At 40.8% G+C, this 18,389-nt stretch overlaps 1 protein-coding gene across 1 annotated transcript in view; it reads left to right on the top strand.

Moving 5' to 3' along the window:
* Positions 1-12,129: 12,129 nt before the first annotated feature.
* Positions 12,130-18,389, top strand: part of creb3l1 (cAMP responsive element binding protein 3-like 1) — a 40,134-nt gene continuing 33,874 nt past the window's right edge. Inside the window, exon 1 of the mRNA XM_086282160.1 lies at positions 12,130-12,481. Coding sequence (XP_086138286.1) covers positions 12,371-12,481 — 111 coding nt within the window. The 5' untranslated portion in view covers positions 12,130-12,370. The remainder of the gene's footprint in view (positions 12,482-18,389) is intronic.

Below are 18,389 nucleotides of genomic sequence, written 5' to 3'. Positions count from 1 at the left end.
GCCTGAGGCAATAAAGAAAGAATAAGAGATGATTAGAAAGTGTCAGCATCCATAAATACATCTGAAACATCCACCTGAGATGAGCTACTCCAAGAAAGCCCGAGGCAGCTGAAGACAGATGGTGATGAAGTAAAGGAGGAGGAATTGTCATAGATGACCAAGCCCTGCATGGGATGTACCATTGGCAGATTAAGGAAGTAGGTACCAGTGGCTTAAAGTACAGCAGAGAGGCTCTGATCATGGCAGCACAAGAACAGGCCTCAGAAGAAAGATCCATCGAGTCAAAAATCTACCAGGACCCAAGCTGCAGACTGTGCAAAGGTGCCCTGAAGACTATCCTGCATAAAGTAGCAGAATGTAAGAACCATGAACACTGACACACCAAGTGACTGGGATAGTGTACAGGATCATGTCTGCCCCATATGGACCAGAAGTCCCCAAATCCTGATGGGAGACACCCCCAAAGGTAGTTGAGAACAACGGGCTAAAGTCCTGTGGGACTTCCAGTTAAAAAAAGAGAACCGGCTACTGGTCAACCAACCAGACACAGTGATGGTTGACAAGGAGCAGAAGACCACAACTGTGATAGATGTGGCAATCTATCAGCAACATCGGGAAGAAGGAGCATGAGATAATAGAGAAGTACCAACTGGAGCAGATGTGGAAGGTAAAGTCCAAAGTGGTCCCAGTGGTTATAGGCATTAGGAGTGGCTCTAGAGATAATCAGATTGAACTTTAGATACCCTGGAATGATGTAGGATGACTGAAAACACAAATACAATATGTTAATGTTATTAGTCTGGTATGTATGTTTACTAGGTGCAAACGCAAGCGTTTGCATTTATTTTCTATTCACAAAAAACATGTTGTTGGTTTTTTAAATATGTTCCACCCACCAGCAGGGGGCGGTACAATCATTTGGTTTGGTGCAGACATCATGCACAAACAATACATATTTAACCACCCACTTTGGTGTGGAAGGAGTTGAGTGACCCCCACAAAGACCTGACCTCAATCCCTTTACAGGGTTTTTTGTCAGTAAATTGTAAAATCTTGTGGAAAAAACTTCCCTGAAAAGAGAAAGACTAGTATAGCAGAATATAATGCCAATATCTTTGCCATGGAAGACTGAAAATCACATATTTATTTTTACAAGGTCATTTTTGTGCTTTAATGTTTTCATTTATAATTTATTCATCAACACTGGAATCCTTCTAGTCAGCAGAGTTCATCAGTGTGTGAGAAACACTTTGACTTGGCTTTGTTGTTGGAGTGTGTGGATGATGTAACAGTGTGTGAAGAATGAGGCTGGCTTTCATTACAGTCTTGGCATTACTCGACCATGTCTCTGCTTTTTCCTATGCATCTCCCCTTTTGTCTGAACTTCTGAACTTTATGATCAGCGAGAGACATCTAAAAAAGGCAGACGGTGCAAAGCAAGACTGTGAGAGACAGAAAATAAGTCAGACTCCAACAGGGAGGAAAAATACTGGGCTTCTTACAGACTTCACTGCTCATACTCACCAATCTATCTCCGGCTATTCGTACAGACATAATGGAAAATTGGATATGTGCTTGCTCTCCATCACTCCGCTCTGTCCACTCCGTGACCATCAACTGCTCCACCCAGTTGCCACCAACAAGCAGCCACAGAACCCTAAACGCTTTATATATAAACACAGAGATCAACATCTTCAGAGAATTACCGATCTTAGCTTTAAAGTTATAATTAGATTTTTTTCTCATAAACCCTCAGTGTTATGCTGTTTACAGTGAAAAGATATTCAGTTAATGATAATTCTGTGATTACCTGTTTATATTTCTGTCATTGTTACTGATCAAGATGACAGAAGGATTGTTGGGACAAACTGATTTTTCTTGTAAACTAAGGAGGAGCGCATTTTTTAATTTTTAAGTGTTGTGAGTCCAAACGACTGATATGCTCAACTCTCATCTCTCAATACATTACTTGTGGCACTAGTTGGGCATAGATTGTGACATATTGGTCAGTGGGTACGGAGCACAGAAAGTGCCAAAATTAGAAATAATAATCATCTCAACAGATAAATTATCAGGCCATTATGTGCACTAAAATAATTTTGTAGGCATTAACTCCAATCATTCATTTTCTTCTGCTTATCCAATTCTGGGGCGCTGGAGCAGATTCCAGCTGCCATAGGGCAACAGGCTGGGCACACCCCGGATGTGTCACTGATCTGTCGCATTAACACATGTGGCCCACTTATAATCACAAATCAAAACAACCCCACAGTGCAAACCCCACATAGAGAAAATGGTCAGACGGTGGATTTGAACCCAGGAATTTCTGGCAGTGAGGCAAAACTATGAACCACTCCTCCACTGCATTTCTTGTTGAGGTTGCCTTTGTGTTAACATACATTTGTTATGATTTATTTTCCCTGTTTGTACCTGTTGTTTCCATGTTTTCCTGTATTATTTTCCTCCATCCATATTCTTAACTGCTTATGCAGTTTATCGTGATGGGGGGATGGAACCTATCCCTCCTGGCAAAGGGCAAAAGTTCAGGTGCACAATTTATTTAATTTGTTTGTTTATGTACCAAATATATTTTCCCTCAGTATTTTCACTACCAGCTCTGACACTGTAGTTTAACATCAACAGACTTGGATAAGAAAGTCAGTGATAAAAAAGTATGACTGGATATTAATGAAGATCAGCAGTGGACAGCCTCTCGTGTCTACTGGCCATGAATGAATGCGCTCAGGCCTGTTATCAGGGTCAGCAGAGGCAGGGTTAATAGTAATTGCCTGGTAGTGACTGTGTGGTGGAGAGTGGGCACATCATTTACTCACGCAGAGATAAACTGAATGTCCTCTGCCTTTGAGCTTTTATGTCACTGCTCTCCTCGCCTGTGATGCCAACCGACCTGTGTGGATTAGTGACAGAGACAGAGGGAGCCAGAAGAGGATGATGACAGCAAGGAGGTGTGGTGACATCATAACGGTCACCAAGGAGATGAAAGGTCAGGACCCCTCTTCAACTCTGACTCAGAATAGAACATGAGTCATACCTGCATCGTTATAGAAACAGCCAATCACAAGCTGCCTGTCACATACGTTAGCAGATAGACAGCCAATAGGGAAGCATGTGCATTTAAGCAGGCTTTGAGTTTCTTTTAAGTTTGTACTGAGATGTGTTGCTGTTAGACCAACTTAAACTTTAATCACATGTAAATGTATACCTTAAAAGTAAGATTATTCACCTACTTTGAATATATTAATATTAAATGAAATGTTAAACTTTATTTGTCTCTCACTCTGCTGTTTCCAGGTGAAGTGAACACGTTGTATCCAAAAAAGATGTCTCAAATCTGCTGATCAAAGCGAGTTTTTCAGACTTTGCTAATATAATGATTGTTTACATCCATAAGCTGCAGTTTAGAAATATTTAAGTCACTGCTAAGAGATTAGCAGTGATTTGAGATAACAGTGATTTAGATTTGTAATTGATTATCAGAGGTGATCTTCTTTTTTCTTATTATCTGTCATAATTATACTGTGGTTGCTACAGTGGTTGCTAATATTAAATATGGCCAAAGTTTAAGTAAATAATGATGTCAATGTATATACAAGGAATCCTTGTGAGGCAAAACCACGGGCTTCAGGCTGCTCTAAAGGTTCAGTGTCAGCCTTTTTTTTTTCTACTCTTAGGTCACTAGGACACCAGTGAGAGGAGATATCCCCAATATGGTCATCTCATACCAGGTCATCTCAGACACAGAGCTCTGGTTGTGAACACAAAACCTCCACCCATCTGCTGTTGTTTTTTCTTTTCTTTTCTTTGTCTTTTTCATTGCCAGAGTCAATCAGGAGATTGACTCTCTCATTCCCTGCAGGTTATCTTGTTTTCAGCTTGTTTTAGACAGAGGAAATAAGGATTTTTTTAAAAAGCACAAAGTCACATAATGGGTCAAGCTGTTTGCTTCTCTTTCACAGGAGCCAAAAACAGTCCTGCAATGGATAGTTCAACAGGCAAACATCCTCTCTTCTTGCTCATCTCTGGTGGAAATGTACTTTAGGAATTGAGACATCCTTCAAAGATGAGCACTGAAATCGATTTCAGAATCAAAGGCTGGTGGACAGAGGGCAGACGAGACATGTCGGCACAAAATAGAAAAATTAGAGCCCAATGCTTTGGTTTAAGCACTTTCATCAGGCAGACGGCTGTATTTTACTGAAAAGGTCTGAAAAACACACAATATACATTCATGGTAGGCAAAGTTGTCTGGTAAAAACAAGACCATTTAACAGGTAAAGAGACAGATTATTCTATCAAGAGGGCCAAAGCAGGGCAACTGTTTACTGTTTCTGCTTTCAATAGGAATTTTTTTAATAATTTTTTTAAGTGGTTTGAGCAATCGTTCTATCTGAAGGTCTTTCAAAGTTTTGTTATCTAACTCAAGTGTTGAGTTATCTAACTCAAGGGAAGAACCATTGTTGTGCCTAAAATACCAGACAACTTAGCAAAGAACCATTTCAAATTATATCTTTAGGCACTTTGTTACTACCAGCCCGTCACAAACGTGTATCGTTTCTTCACATTTCTTTAATTAAATCTTTATGACATACAATATGACACACATAAAACGGTATTTTTGTACCAAAGCTGACTCAGAGAGTTCAGGCTTTGCTGAAGAATAAAGGTGGTCATACGTTCAAATTTGCTAGAATTATACAAAATGTTGTTGTTTTTTCTTTTCTTTTCTTTTCTTTTTCTTTTTCATTGCCAGAGTCAATCAGGAGATTATATCAAAATGGGACATGCCCTCCAGCATGGTCCAAGAATGACCGAGCCAAGATCCTGTGGGACTTCCAGATACATACAGACAAACTAGTGATGGCCAACCAACCGGACATAGCAGTGGTGGACAAGCAGAGGAAGATGGCTGTAGCGATAGATGTAGCTATATCAAATGACAGGAACAGATACCAAGGGCTGAGACAAAAGCTCAAGAAGATGTGGAGGGTGAAGGTAAGAGGACCTGAGCTTGAAAAATGAAGACGGATGAAGACCGCCCATATACAGTGGGGCAAAAAAGTATTTAGTCAGCCACCGATTGTGCAAGTTCCCCCACCTAAAATAAAAATGTGCACATTTTTATAGAAGCAAAGTAAGCCCATGTTTACCAGTGCATGGGGAAGAAAAAAAAGTTTTGCCTGTAGTGTCTAGCCTCTAGCATAATTTTACTGTTGCAGAGGTTGGAGAAAGAGCTACTTTATATAAAGTCATTTATATTTTAGACCAGTGGTTTCTAGCCTAGGGGCCAGTGTCCTCACAAGGGTCAAAAGACAAATCTAAGTAGTCTTGATATGATTGATGGGAGAGGAAAGAACTAACCAGCACAAAGAGAGCAAAAACTTTGGAAGTAGTTGATTTCCTTTTGGACTGCACTGCATGGAATAATGTATGTTCTGTCTGTATAATTTCAAAAGTTAACAATAGCTACATTTGTAAGATTCATGTATTGGAGAAAAAAGGAAGAACATGTCATTAAACCCCTATATAGTGATATATACAGTGGGGCAAAAAAGTATTTAGTCAGCCACCGATTGTGCAAGTTCCCCCACTTAAAATGATGACAGAGGTCAGTAATTTGCACCAGAGGTACACTTCAACTGTGAGAGACAGAATGTGAAAAAAAAAATCCATGAATCCACATGGTAGGATTTGTAAAGAATTTATTCGTAAATCAGGGTGGAAAATAAGTATTTGGTCAATAACAAAAATACAACTCAATACTTTGTAACATAACCTTTGTTGGCAATAACAGAGGTCAAACGTTTACTATAGGTCTTTACCAGGTTTGCACACACAGTAGCTGGTATTTTGGCCCATTCCTCCATGCAGATCTTCTCGAGAGCAGTGATGTTTTGGGGCTGTCGCCGAGCAACACGGACTTTCAACTCCCGCCACAGATTTTCTATGGGGTTGAGGTCTGGAGACTGGCTAGGCCACTCCAGGACTTTCAAATGCTTCTTACGGAGCCACTCCTTTGTTGCCCGGGCGGTGTGTTTTGGATCATTGTCATGTTGGAAGACCCAGCCTCGTTTCATCTTCAAAGTTCTCACTGATGGAAGGAGGTTTTGGCTCAAAATCTCACGATACATGGCCCCATTCATTCTGTCCTTAACACGGATCAGTCGTCCTGTCCCCTTGGCAGAAAAACAGCCCCATAGCATGATGTTTCCACCCCCATGCTTCACAGTAGGTATGGTGTTCTTGGGATGCAACTCAGTATTCTTCTTCCTCCAAACACGACGAGTTGAGTTTATACCAAAAAGTTCTACTTTGGTTTCATCTGACCACATGACATTCTCCCAATCCTCTGCTGTATCATCCATGTGCTCTCTGGCAAACTTCAGACGGGCCTGGACATGCACTGGCTTCAGCAGCGCAACACGTCTGGCACTGCGGGATTTGATTCCCTGCCGTTGTAGTGTGTTACTGATGGTGACCTTTGTTACTGTGGTCCCAGCTCTCTGCAGGTCATTCACCAGGTCCCCCCGTGTGGTTCTGGGATCTTTGCTCACCGTTCTCATGATCATTTTGACCCCACGGGATGAGATCTTGCGTGGAGCCCCAGATCGAGGGAGATTATCAGTGGTCTTGTATGTCTTCCATTTTCTGATGATTGCTCCCACAGTTGATTTTTTCACACCAAGCTGCTTGCCTATTGTAGATTCACTCTTCCCAGTCTGGTGCAGGTCTACAATACTTTTCCTGGTGTCCTTCGAAAGCTCTTTGGTCTTGGCCATGGCGGAGTTTGGAGTCTGACTGTTTGAAGCTGTGGACAGGTGTCTTTTATACAGATGATGAGTTCAAACAGGTGCCATTCATACAGGTAACGAGTGGGGGACAGAAAAGCTTCTTACAGACGACGTTACAGGTCTGTGAGAGCCAGAGATTTTCCTTGTTTGAGGTGACCAAATACTTATTTTCCACCCTAATTTACGAATGAATTCTTTACAAATCCTACCATGTGGATTCATGGATTTTTTTTTTTCACATTCTGTCTCTCACAGTTGAAGTGTACCTCTGGTGCAAATTACTGACCTCTGTCATCATTTTAAGTGGGGGAACTTGCACAATCGGTGGCTGACTAAATACTTTTTTGCCCCACTGTATATATATATATATATATATATATATATATATATATATATATATATATATATATATATATATATATATATACTCAACAAAAATATAAACGCAACACCTTTGTTACTGCTCCCATTCCCCATGGGATGGACGTAGAGACCTAAAATTCATTCCAGATACACAATATAACCATCCCTCCCAAACAGTGGTCACAAATCAGTCCAAATGTGTGGTAGTGGGCACATCTGCCATATTGAGATAATCCATCCCACCTCACAGGTGTGCCACATCAGGATGCTGATCTGACATCATGAGTAGTGCACAGGTGTACCTCAGACTGCCCACAACAAAAGGCCACCCTGGAATGTGCAGTTTTTTGTGCTATTGGGGGTCTGGGGACCCAGAACCGGTCAGTATCTGGTGTGACCACCATTTGCCTCATGCAGTGCAACACATCGTCGCATGGAGTCTATCAGATTGTCAATTGTGGCCTGTGGAATGTTGGTCCACTCCACTTCAATGGCTGTGCGAGGTTGTTGGATATTCGTGGGAACTGGTACAAGCTGTCGTATACGCCGGTCAAGCACATCCCGAACATGCTCAATGGGTGACATGTCCGGTGAGTATGCTGGCCATGCAAGAACTGGGACATTCTCAGCTGCCATCTGCCCTGAACAATGTGAACCATGATTCATCCGTGAAGCGCACACCTCTCCAACGTGCCAGACGCCATCGAATGTGAGCATTTGCCCACACAAGTCTGTTACGGCGACGAGCTGGAGTCAGGTCAAGACCCCGATGAGGACGACGGGCATGCAGTTGAGCGTCCCTGAGACGGTTTCTGACAGTTTGTGCAGAAATTGTTTGGTTGTGCAAACCAATTGTTCCAGCAGCTGTCTGGGTGGCTGGTCTCAGACGATCTTGGAGGTGAACCTGCTGGATGTGGAGGTCCTGGGCTGGTGTGGTTACACGAGGTCTGCGGTTGTGAGGCCGGTTGGATGTGCTGCCATATTCTCTGAAACGCCTGTGGAGACGGCTTATGGTTGAGAAATGAACATTCAATGCACGGGCGACAGATCTGGTTGACATTCCTGCTGTCAGCATGCCAATTGCACGCTCCCTCATTGCTTGTGGCATCTGTGGCATTTTGCTGTGAGACAAAACTGCACATTCCAGGGTGGCCTTTTGTTGTGGGCAGTCTGAGGTACACCTGTGCACTACTCATGATGTCAGATCAGCATCCTGATGTGGCACACCTGTGAGGTGGGATGGATTATCTCAATATAGCAGATGTGCCCACTACCACACATTTGGACTGATTTGTGACCACTGTTTGGGAGGGATGGTTATATTGTGTATCTGGGATGAATTTTAGGTCTCTACGTCCATCCCATGGGGAATGGGAGCAGTAACAAAGGTGTTGCGTTTATATTTTTGTTGAGTGTATATATACACTCTTGCAAAAATATCTACATTGTGCAGTTTTAATCAACTTATTGTCTTCTTCTTTGGCCCATTGCTCCATTATTACTGCAACAAGAGCATTAAAACTCCACCTGTGGTCAAAACCTCCCACAATATAGCTTCAATTGTTAAATTGGTATTTGTAGGTTTAAAAGGGCCCTGCTCGAGTAAACGAAAGGTCACCACAGTTATATAACACCAGTGTGTGTGTGTGAGAGAGAAAAACAGAGACACCTTGTACCTTGGGGTGGGACACCATCCGTAAAGTGATATGTGGAAGGAGAAAAGAAGAATGAGAAGGGATAAGGAAGGGGAGCAGAGAGGGAAGAAATGATAGCTAAGGAAAAAAGCAGGAAAAAAGGAAAACCAGAGTCAGGTGAAAGAAGCCTGGAGAGTAAGAGATCATTACATAACAAACTATTGTTTGAAATGGAACATAAAACAAACACAGAAATACCTGATGATAATCAGTGTGGTCCATTCTGAAGAGCACATGTCTCTTAACCTCCACCACACCCTTTGCAATGACCTCAATATGAACAATACATCACGTTTAAACACTGTCCTAAATCTGTGCTGATAATCCTCAGGGCCCCATGAAGTTCTGGTGAGTTATCATTTTCATGAAGGACAAATCCTCATTTGGGTTCAAAAACAATCCAAACAACACTGGAAATGTACTAAATTGCTGACCTGTTATATTCAGCTTTCGCTTTCTATCAATTATAAAGGCTGATGCGTATAAGGCAGTAGTCACTGCGTGGATAGGGGCCAAATCTGACTTGAGGTCTGGGGAGTGTACCCTCAAAAAACATTGTATTGTATTATAGTGCTCTGTTTGTTTGCAGTTTCAATGGCAGATTTTGTTTCAGATTGGTATGGGATTTTTGAATGCTGCAGTCTTAAATATGATCAATCTATCAAATTAATGGGCTGCATACCACAGGTCTTTAAACGTGTCAGTATTCCATTCCAGTGATCCATTACTTAGAAAAACATCACTTGACCCAGTTGTTTTAGGTAATTATAGGTCAATCTCCAAATTTCCTTTAATCTCAAAAAGTCTTAAGAGAGTCAGAAGAGGGATGGTTTATTTGAAGAGTTTCAGCTGGAATTCAGAGCACATCACAGTTCAGAAACAGCTTTAGTGAAGGTTACAAATGATCTTCTTATGGCCCCTGGCTGTGGACTCATCTATGTGCTTGTCCTGCTTGACCTCAGCACAGCACTCAGTACTGTTGACCATAACAGTTTATTAAAGACATTAGAGCATGCTGTAGAAATTGAAGGTATTTAACAGACTTATGACACGCTACGGTTAATTATGGCGTTCCACAGGGTTCTGTGCCGGGACCAATTCTATTTACGCTATACATGCTTCCCTTAGGCAGTATCAATAGAAGGCATAGTATACATTTTCACTGCTATGCAGATGATACCCAGCTTTATCTAACCATTAAGCCAGATAACACACATCAATTAGTTAAACTGCAAGAATTTCTTAAAGACATAAAGACTTGTTAACCTCTAATTTTCTGCTTCTAAATTCAGATAAAACTGAGGTTATTGTACTCAGGCCTAAAAGTCTTAGAACCATGGTGTGTAACCCAATGCTTACTCTGGATGACATTACTTTGGCCCTCAGTAATACTGTGGGGAATCTTGGAGTCGTTTATGACCAGGATATGTCCTTCAATGCACATATTAAACAAACGTGTAGCACTGCTTTCTTGCATTTGGACAATACCTCTAAAATTAGAAACATCCTGTCACAGAGAGATGCTAAAAACTAGTTCATGCATTTATGGGCTACTGAAATTTATTATTATAAGGTTGTCCTAAAAACAACCATCACAATCCATACAATAGCTGTAGAGACATCACACACAAAAACACTTTCACTAACGTCGGTCGGCTTTATTGTTATGCCAATTTAAAAGGCGTTTTGAGATATTTTTAGGTGAATCTAAATCATGGATGACCAAGCAGTCCATAGGGCATTTAACCATAACAACTACTACTACTACTACTGGTACTAATCCTACAAAACAGATGACATGCTGGGTTCACTTAAAATCTAGCCAGATCGTGGGACAGGTCGGAGTTGCAGCACACACACATTGTGCACCTCTGAAACAATGAACAGGGTTTCTCTTGCCATGCTGTATTTCAATCTGTGTCTTAGAGGAGAAACAATCTGGGACAGAATGAGAGGGATGAAATGAGACAGGCGAGCCTGAGCAATCATGGTGGAGTGAAGAGAAATATCTGTTTCATTCCCACTTTGTGTGTGTGTGCGTGTGTGTGTGTGTGTGTGTGTGTGTGTGTGTGTGTGTGTGAGTATCTTGAGGTGTCAAAACAGTCTTTATAGTCACTTGTCTTTTTCCCAGTTTCATCTCCACAAAAATACACATTCTGAAAGATAGGCCTGAATCTCTGCATGTATTTCATGCTCAAAGATGTCTGCAGGTGGATCATATACTGTGTGTGCTGTTTGTTTATTGATACTGAAGCTGCGTATATTCACAGAACTTTCATGGATCTTAAAATAAGTGCATAATAACTCAGTTAGATGTAAATTGGGTAATATTACAGATTCTATTTAGTGAAAAGGATTTCACTTACTCTAGCTGGCCCTCTGGATCAGCCTGTTCAGTCTCTTCCTGTCCCCAGCAGAGATGCTGCCACCCCAGCAGACCACACTGTAAAATATAGCTGAGGCCACCACAAAATCATAGAAGATCGTCAGGAGTGGGCCCTTCACTCCAAAAGACCTGGGTCTCCGCAGCAGGTACAGCTTGCTCTGCCCTTTTCTGTAGCAGGCATCTGAATTATGAGTCCAGTCCAATTTATTGTTCAGATAAACAGGTACCTGTAGCTGTCCACAGCCTCAGTGTCCATACCTTGAATGTTTAGTGGTTGCAGTGGAGGATGTTTGTGCCTGCGGAAGTCTACCACCAGCTCCTTGGTTTTACTAGTGTTGATCTGGAGGTAGTTCTGCTGGCACCAGTCCACAAAGTCATGGGTAAGTTCTCTGTACTCCTTGTCGTCCCCATCAGTGATGAGGCCGACTATTGCAGAGTCATCAGAGAACTATATATATATATATGTATATATATATATATATATATATATATATATATATATATATATATATATATATATATATATGTGTGTGTGTGTGTGTGTGTGTGTGTGTGTGTGTGTACTTAATTACTGTGGTGTAGTATGTATGGCAACTGAGGAGGTCTTTATCAGTAGTAAAACTTTCACATTTTCTGCAGCCATCCAGTGGGCCAGATTGGAGTCTGTGTTGGGCCACTTCTGGACCCCAGACCTTATGTTTGACACCCCAGATCTAAAGCCCTAAATGGGTCGCGTAGTCTTCTTCTTTTCTTCCTTTTTGTTAATGAGCGAATAACAGACTACAACTTTGTTTTGTGGGCGCGTTCTTTTTTTTTTTTGGACGTCACGTGGGCGGGGCTTCTCTGAATATTCATCAGCGAGTGGCTGAGGCGGCGCACGCGAGGAGAGAGCTGGAAGAAGCGCCGACGTCTCAGCGACACGCAACTCGAGGAGGATGTGAAAATTTGACATTTGTCAGCGCTGAACAGTGAGAGAGAGAGAGAGCAGCAGCAGCTGGAGTCACACACAGGCGGCGCGAGGCCGTGTGAAAACAAACTGCCCGCTTTTTAATGGTCTGACTTAAAGACGCGCACAGCTGTCCATCCGTCCGGTGAGCTGCAGACAGACGCAGGCAGTCATGATGGACTCTATCTTAGACAGTTTAACAGCGGAGAAACTCTATCCGTCCGGAGGGACCAACCTGTTGGACCTGGAGGAACTCAGCGACGGAGATTTTCTCACTAATGTGGTGAGGCTTTTTTTTTTATTACATTTTTATCACCGCAAACTCTTAGTGCTCTTTCTCTTTCTATCTTTTTTTTTCTTGCCATCTACGTTAAAATCAAACGCACCTACACTGCCTGTTCCGCCCGGAGCCGGACCTCAGGAGGGCGGTGTAGCTGTTAGATCCTGACAGACATCCGGGGCTCGTAACCTGTGCTCATAACCCCATGTGTGTACGTATGTAGGGGTGTGTGTGTGTGTGTGTTTAATTGTGTAAACTAATGTGTTTACGAGATCGGGAACACACACAGGCTGGGGTGTTACTGGTTAACTTGCGTGTGTGTGTGTTCAGCTGGCAGATGTTGCAGCATTCACCAGCACACCTGACTATTAATTTAGTTTGTGTGAGTGTGTCAGTGTACTAGCTCTTTCACTACAATCTCAAGTGTTTTTATTTCATTAAATCTGAATCATTTTATAAAGAAAAAAGAAAATAGTCTTTAATCCCTCCTTTATTGTAATCTACCTAATTATTGTATTTATCTCTTGATGGCTTCATCCGATTTCCAATCTGTCTTTTTATGCAACCTTGTGGAGTCATCAGTGATAACCCTAACCCCAATTCTGTGCTATCACTATATTTTTTACTTGTATTGTTATTTTATTTATTTAATTTTTTGGCAATCTTTCTGATTTAAAAAAAAAAAACCCCAAACAAACATTTTTTGCTTCTCAGAAACATGGGGTTAGGATTGGGGCTGGTCATCATCACTCATGGCGACTTAAACCCCCGCACACCTGCGAGTCCAACGGCACCTGTTTCCCTCGGTGCTCTGAGCACATCCCCATCCTTGCAGAGACACCTCGTCTGTCACTATTACAAACAACAGGATGTGGCTGTGTAGAATCATGGTTGTTCATCAGTAGCACCAACAGTAGATTTCTTGATATAGCAAAAGTGCTGCAACAGCAAGCCAGGATTTGATAAAGAATCAAGGGTTCAAATTGCTCCATGAATAGTGAGTCATTGTTATGTGGAGATTGTCTGTTTAACGCTGGCAGCCGAGCTCGTGTTTCTGGTTCTGCACTTTTTTTTTTAGCCACACTGTTGAATGTAAACACAGTCAGAGTTAATAGTGATGAGAGGATCGATAAAAGCCTGTGAGCATGGCGGGACGCGTTCATCCTCGCCAAGTACAGTGAATGTGCGCCGTGCTCCAGAGAGTTCCTGCACCCTTCTCTTTAGGGACTTAATTGCTGCAAACCACAGAGGGCAGACTCTGTTAAGAGCAGCATCTTTTGTCTTTGTTTCCCTTCATTCGCTCACTCTTTTTCCACTTTGTGTCATCCCCACTTTTCTTTTTTTAAACGCCACAGGTTTTTTAGGCAGACCTCTATTCTAGTCGGTGAGTCAGCCGAGCAGTCTGCTCGTGGTTTAAAACCCCACAACACTGTTCTAAATAAAGTAGTCCACTCTGCTGTGAAGCCACTAGGCTGGGCTGCACCACAGAGGACATGGGAAAGGATGGCTGATTAACTGAAATTTCAGTCTCTCTCAAGTCTGCAGCATGAGCTGAGAGTTCTGCATGCCGTTGGTTCATTTTTCCTTTTATTTATTTTTTTTTTTCAGGTGTATATAACTCTATTACTTTTCTGTAATAAATGAGTTCTTATTTAAACCCACAGTAATGTGCTTTTTTTGTTGTTGTTGTTTTGTTTTTTTTTGCTTTCCTACTAACCATAGTAGGAAATTGCATATTTACTCCTTTTTGGCTCCATTTTAGTCTCAACCAACTTAGTTGCAGTTAACAAGTCTTTCATGTTACTTGTTGTCTTTTTATTCTCATTTAAAATAAAAATTACAATTCTTCTATGTTTATGTACAGAATTGTTTGAGATTGTGGTTTGTGCAGAGATGAGCAGAGAACTCTGTTTATATATATATATATATATATATATATATATATATATATATATATATATATATATATATATATATATATATATATATATATATATATATATATATTTAAGTGGCATTTATTACCACAATGGACATGTTTTTAATAATGTGTTAAAAGCTGGAAGGCTCACTGCTTGGATGCAGGGAGACCTCAGCTCTTTGGTTTTTAATAGGCTGTGCACTGTGGTCCAGTCCAGCAGGGGTTTAAACATTTTTTGTTCTGCTTTTTATTTACCTTTTTACAGTATATAGCTTTTCATAGCCAGTGGGTACAAGAAATAGGTGTGGGCAGCAAGACAAAACAAAAATCAATTGTCAGCTAATGGGACAATTTACTGCAAATTACTGCCCGTGAAATGAATTTGCCGGGCCTGACAAAGAGCAGAGTGCGACCAAATATGAGCACAGACGTGGAGTTTTATTGATTTATCATTTTGAACTCATATAATGCGATCGTGACGCAAGCAAATTCCTCAAATTTCCAAACATAAGGTGTTTGTACAAGAAACCCTCCTCAGCTCTTCGTCTGATGACTACTGAATAATAACAAGAAAGAAAAATTAAGACACACGTAAGCATTAAGCGCGAATCACTTTAAAAACACAAGAGGCACGGTTAAACGGGAGTGTCCTTCGGCTACTGTTAAACCTTTACAGATGCTTTGATCATGCGTAGAGAGCACCAAATTACCACCTGCCAGCAACTCATAAATGTTCTCCTTAATCCTAAAGGAAATGAGATTGGAGGCACAGCTAATTATTTTCTCAGAATGGATTAATGTGCCTTTTATTTTATTTCGTAGTCATATGACCCACAGCTACATAACGCAGGGGTAACGAAGTTGTAACTATGGCAACAACAATGCAGCCTGTTAACAACTTCAAGTATGAATAAAGAGAAGTAAAGCCATTGAAGTTTTTTTTTTTTTTTTACTATGTCTGCTTAATAAAATAAAAATGATTGATTAATTTTTAAAATCTTTTGCTTATAAATTGTTCAAAAGGCAAGATGAAAAATTTCTAGTATACATCCTGGTTAATCCACTAACCCTAAACTCAAATGTATCCAGATTACTCTCACACATGACAACAGAAGAAACAAGTGCTCACTTTGACGATGCTGTTTAACTTTATCACTTAAAATATTACAAAACTAAAATGAGTAATGGATAAACTGACATAGAAATCACTATATACACTACATGTGTGTGTGTGTGTGTGTATATATATATATATATATATATATATATATATATATATATATATATATATATATATATATATATATGTATGTATATATATATATATATATATATATGTATATATGTATATATATATATATATATATGTATTATTAGTATGATATGCTGTTTTTTCAAGTTGAAAATCACACAAATTGAGCTCAAGCAGTAACACTGTTAAATATTTAGGCTGTAAAGCTTCTTTCTGCTCTAGTCTTTTCACCTTCCTCTCCATCCACACTCAATTCTTTTTTATTATTTATTTTATTTTATTCTATTCTACTCTCCATTCAGACCCTGTACTCCAGCTTTAAAAGGACACGCCCAACTTATTTGCGTACTGGCTGCCCATTGGCCGCTCAGCTGCCAGAAGGAATGTGTGCAGGCATGCAGCAAAGTGTGTGTGTTTGTGTGAGAAGAGAAGGAAAAATACTCTTCTGCTGTTTTATTGAGAACTATAGCTCATTTCATGTCTGTCTCACAGACACACACACACACACACACACACACACACACACACACACACACACACACACACACACACACACACAATAACCACAGCTCCCTTTTCTCTTGCTCACAAATGTAGTTCAAGTGAGGCCAAATCCAGCCAACCCACTGCAGCCACACATCACCACATGAAGCCAAATACAGTAGAGAACATTACCATTTTCTTATCTGCGGCAGCCAGCGTTACAGGATAATGACATGATGTTTCCAGGTCTCTCAAAAATGCAGTTTCATTTTACACACAAAAAAAAGGTCTAGGGCAGTCATTCAGTATTTTACTGAATTTTAAAACCTGTTTGAAAACTCTACCAGTGCAGTGAAGGATAATTTCACCTGTTTCGTGATAAAGATGGAAGAAATTCCTTTAATCTAGGAAATATCTCCTACAGACTGGAGCAACCAGGAATTTTTTGGTATTTCTTTTTTCTTTTTTTTTTAAGCATGCAAAATAATCCCTGCTTTTATGTAAGGAAAAAAAAATCAAGGCTTAAATCAGAGAAAGCTAAACATAGACTAGACACATGAAACACACGTGCGGCTCATATAACTCATTTATAGGAAACACTTTAAGCAAATGCATCAGGAAGAAATTTATTTCTTCACTTTGTCTGGATTTTTTTCTTATTTTTTTGAAGGCATAAGTCATGCGCATGGTCGGGTATGAGAACCAGATTTATTTCACTGTGGGATTCATTATAATGGACCTTAGTCCTGCAGGGTTTTGGACCTAAAACTGTCCAGGTTACTGCCAGCAATTATATGATCGTTTGAGCTAATGCTAACAACCGTTGCTGAGGCAGTGGCACAGAAGTGCATAATCAGAGAGGAGGTCTGCGTAATACAGGGAGTGCAGAATTATTAGGCAAGTTGTATTTTTGAGGAATAATTTTATTATTGAACAACAACCATGTTCTCAATGAACCCAAAAAACTCATTAATATCAAAGCTGAATGTTTGTGGAAGTAGTTTTTAGTTTGTTTTTAGTTTGAGCTATTTTAGGGGGATATCTGTGTGTGCAGGTGACTATTACTGTGCATAATTATTAGGCAACTTAACAAAAAACAAATATATACCCATTTCAATTATTTATTTTTACCAGTGAAACCAATATAACATCTCCACATTCACAAATATACATTTCTGACATTCAAAAACAAAACAAAAACAAATCAGCGACCAATATAGCCACCTTTCTTTGCAAGGACACTCAAAAGCCTGCCATCCATGGATTCTGTCAGTGTTTTGATCTGTTCACCATCAACATTGCGTGCAGCAGCAACCACAGCCTCCCAGACACTGTTCAGAGAGGTGTACTGTTTTCCCTCCTTGTAAATCTCACATTTGATGATGGACCACAGGTTCTCAATGGGGTTCAGAGCAGGTGAACAAGGTGGCCATGTCATTAGTTTTTCTTCTTTTATACCCTTTCTTGCCAGCCACGCTGTGGAGTACTTGGACGCGTGTGATGGAGCATTGTCCTGCATGAAAATCATGTTTTTCTTGAAGGATGCAGACTTCTTCCTGTACCACTGCTTGAAGAAGGTGTCTTCCAGAAACTGGCAGTAGGACTGGGAGTTGAGCTTGACTCCATCCTCAACCCGAAAAGGCCCCACAAGCTCATCTTTGATGATACCAGCCCAAACCAGTACTCCACCTCCACCTTGCTGGCGTCTGAGTCGGACTGGAGCTCTCTGCCCTTTACCAATCCAGCCACGGGCCCATCCATCTGGCCCATCAAGACTCACTCTCATTTCATCAGTCCATAAAACCTTAGAAAAACCAGTCTTGAGATATTTCTTGGCCCAGTCTTGACGTTTCAGCTTGTGTGTCTTGTTCAGTGGTGGTCGTCTTTCAGCCTTTCTTACCTTGGCCATGTCTCTGAGTATTGCACACCTTGTGCTTTTGGGCACTCCAGTGATGTTGCAGCTCTGAAATATGGCCAAACTGGTGGCAAGTGGCATCTTGGCAGCTGCACGCTTGACTTTTCCCAGTTCATGGGCAGTTATTTTGCGCCTTGGTTTTTCCACACGCTTCTTGCGACCCTGTTGACTATTTTGAATGAAACGCTTGATTGTTCGATGATCACGCTTCAGAAGCTTTGCAATTTTGAGACTGCTGCATCCCTCTGCAAGATATCTCACTATTTTTGACTTTTCTGAGCCTGTCAAGTCCTTCTTTTGACCCGTTTTGCCAAAGGAAAGGACGTTGCCTAATAATTAT

This window comes from Aulonocara sp. 'chitande type north' Nkhata Bay, linkage group LG23, assembly GCF_057382095.1.
Source record: "Aulonocara sp. 'chitande type north' Nkhata Bay isolate Kocher_YH1m ecotype deep benthic linkage group LG23, A_spYH_male_GT1.1, whole genome shotgun sequence".
Classification (NCBI taxonomy): domain Eukaryota; kingdom Metazoa; phylum Chordata; class Actinopteri; order Cichliformes; family Cichlidae; genus Aulonocara; species Aulonocara sp. 'chitande type north' Nkhata Bay.
The sequence above is the reverse complement of the archived record's forward strand: the minus strand, read 5'-3'. Positions and strand labels throughout refer to the sequence as shown.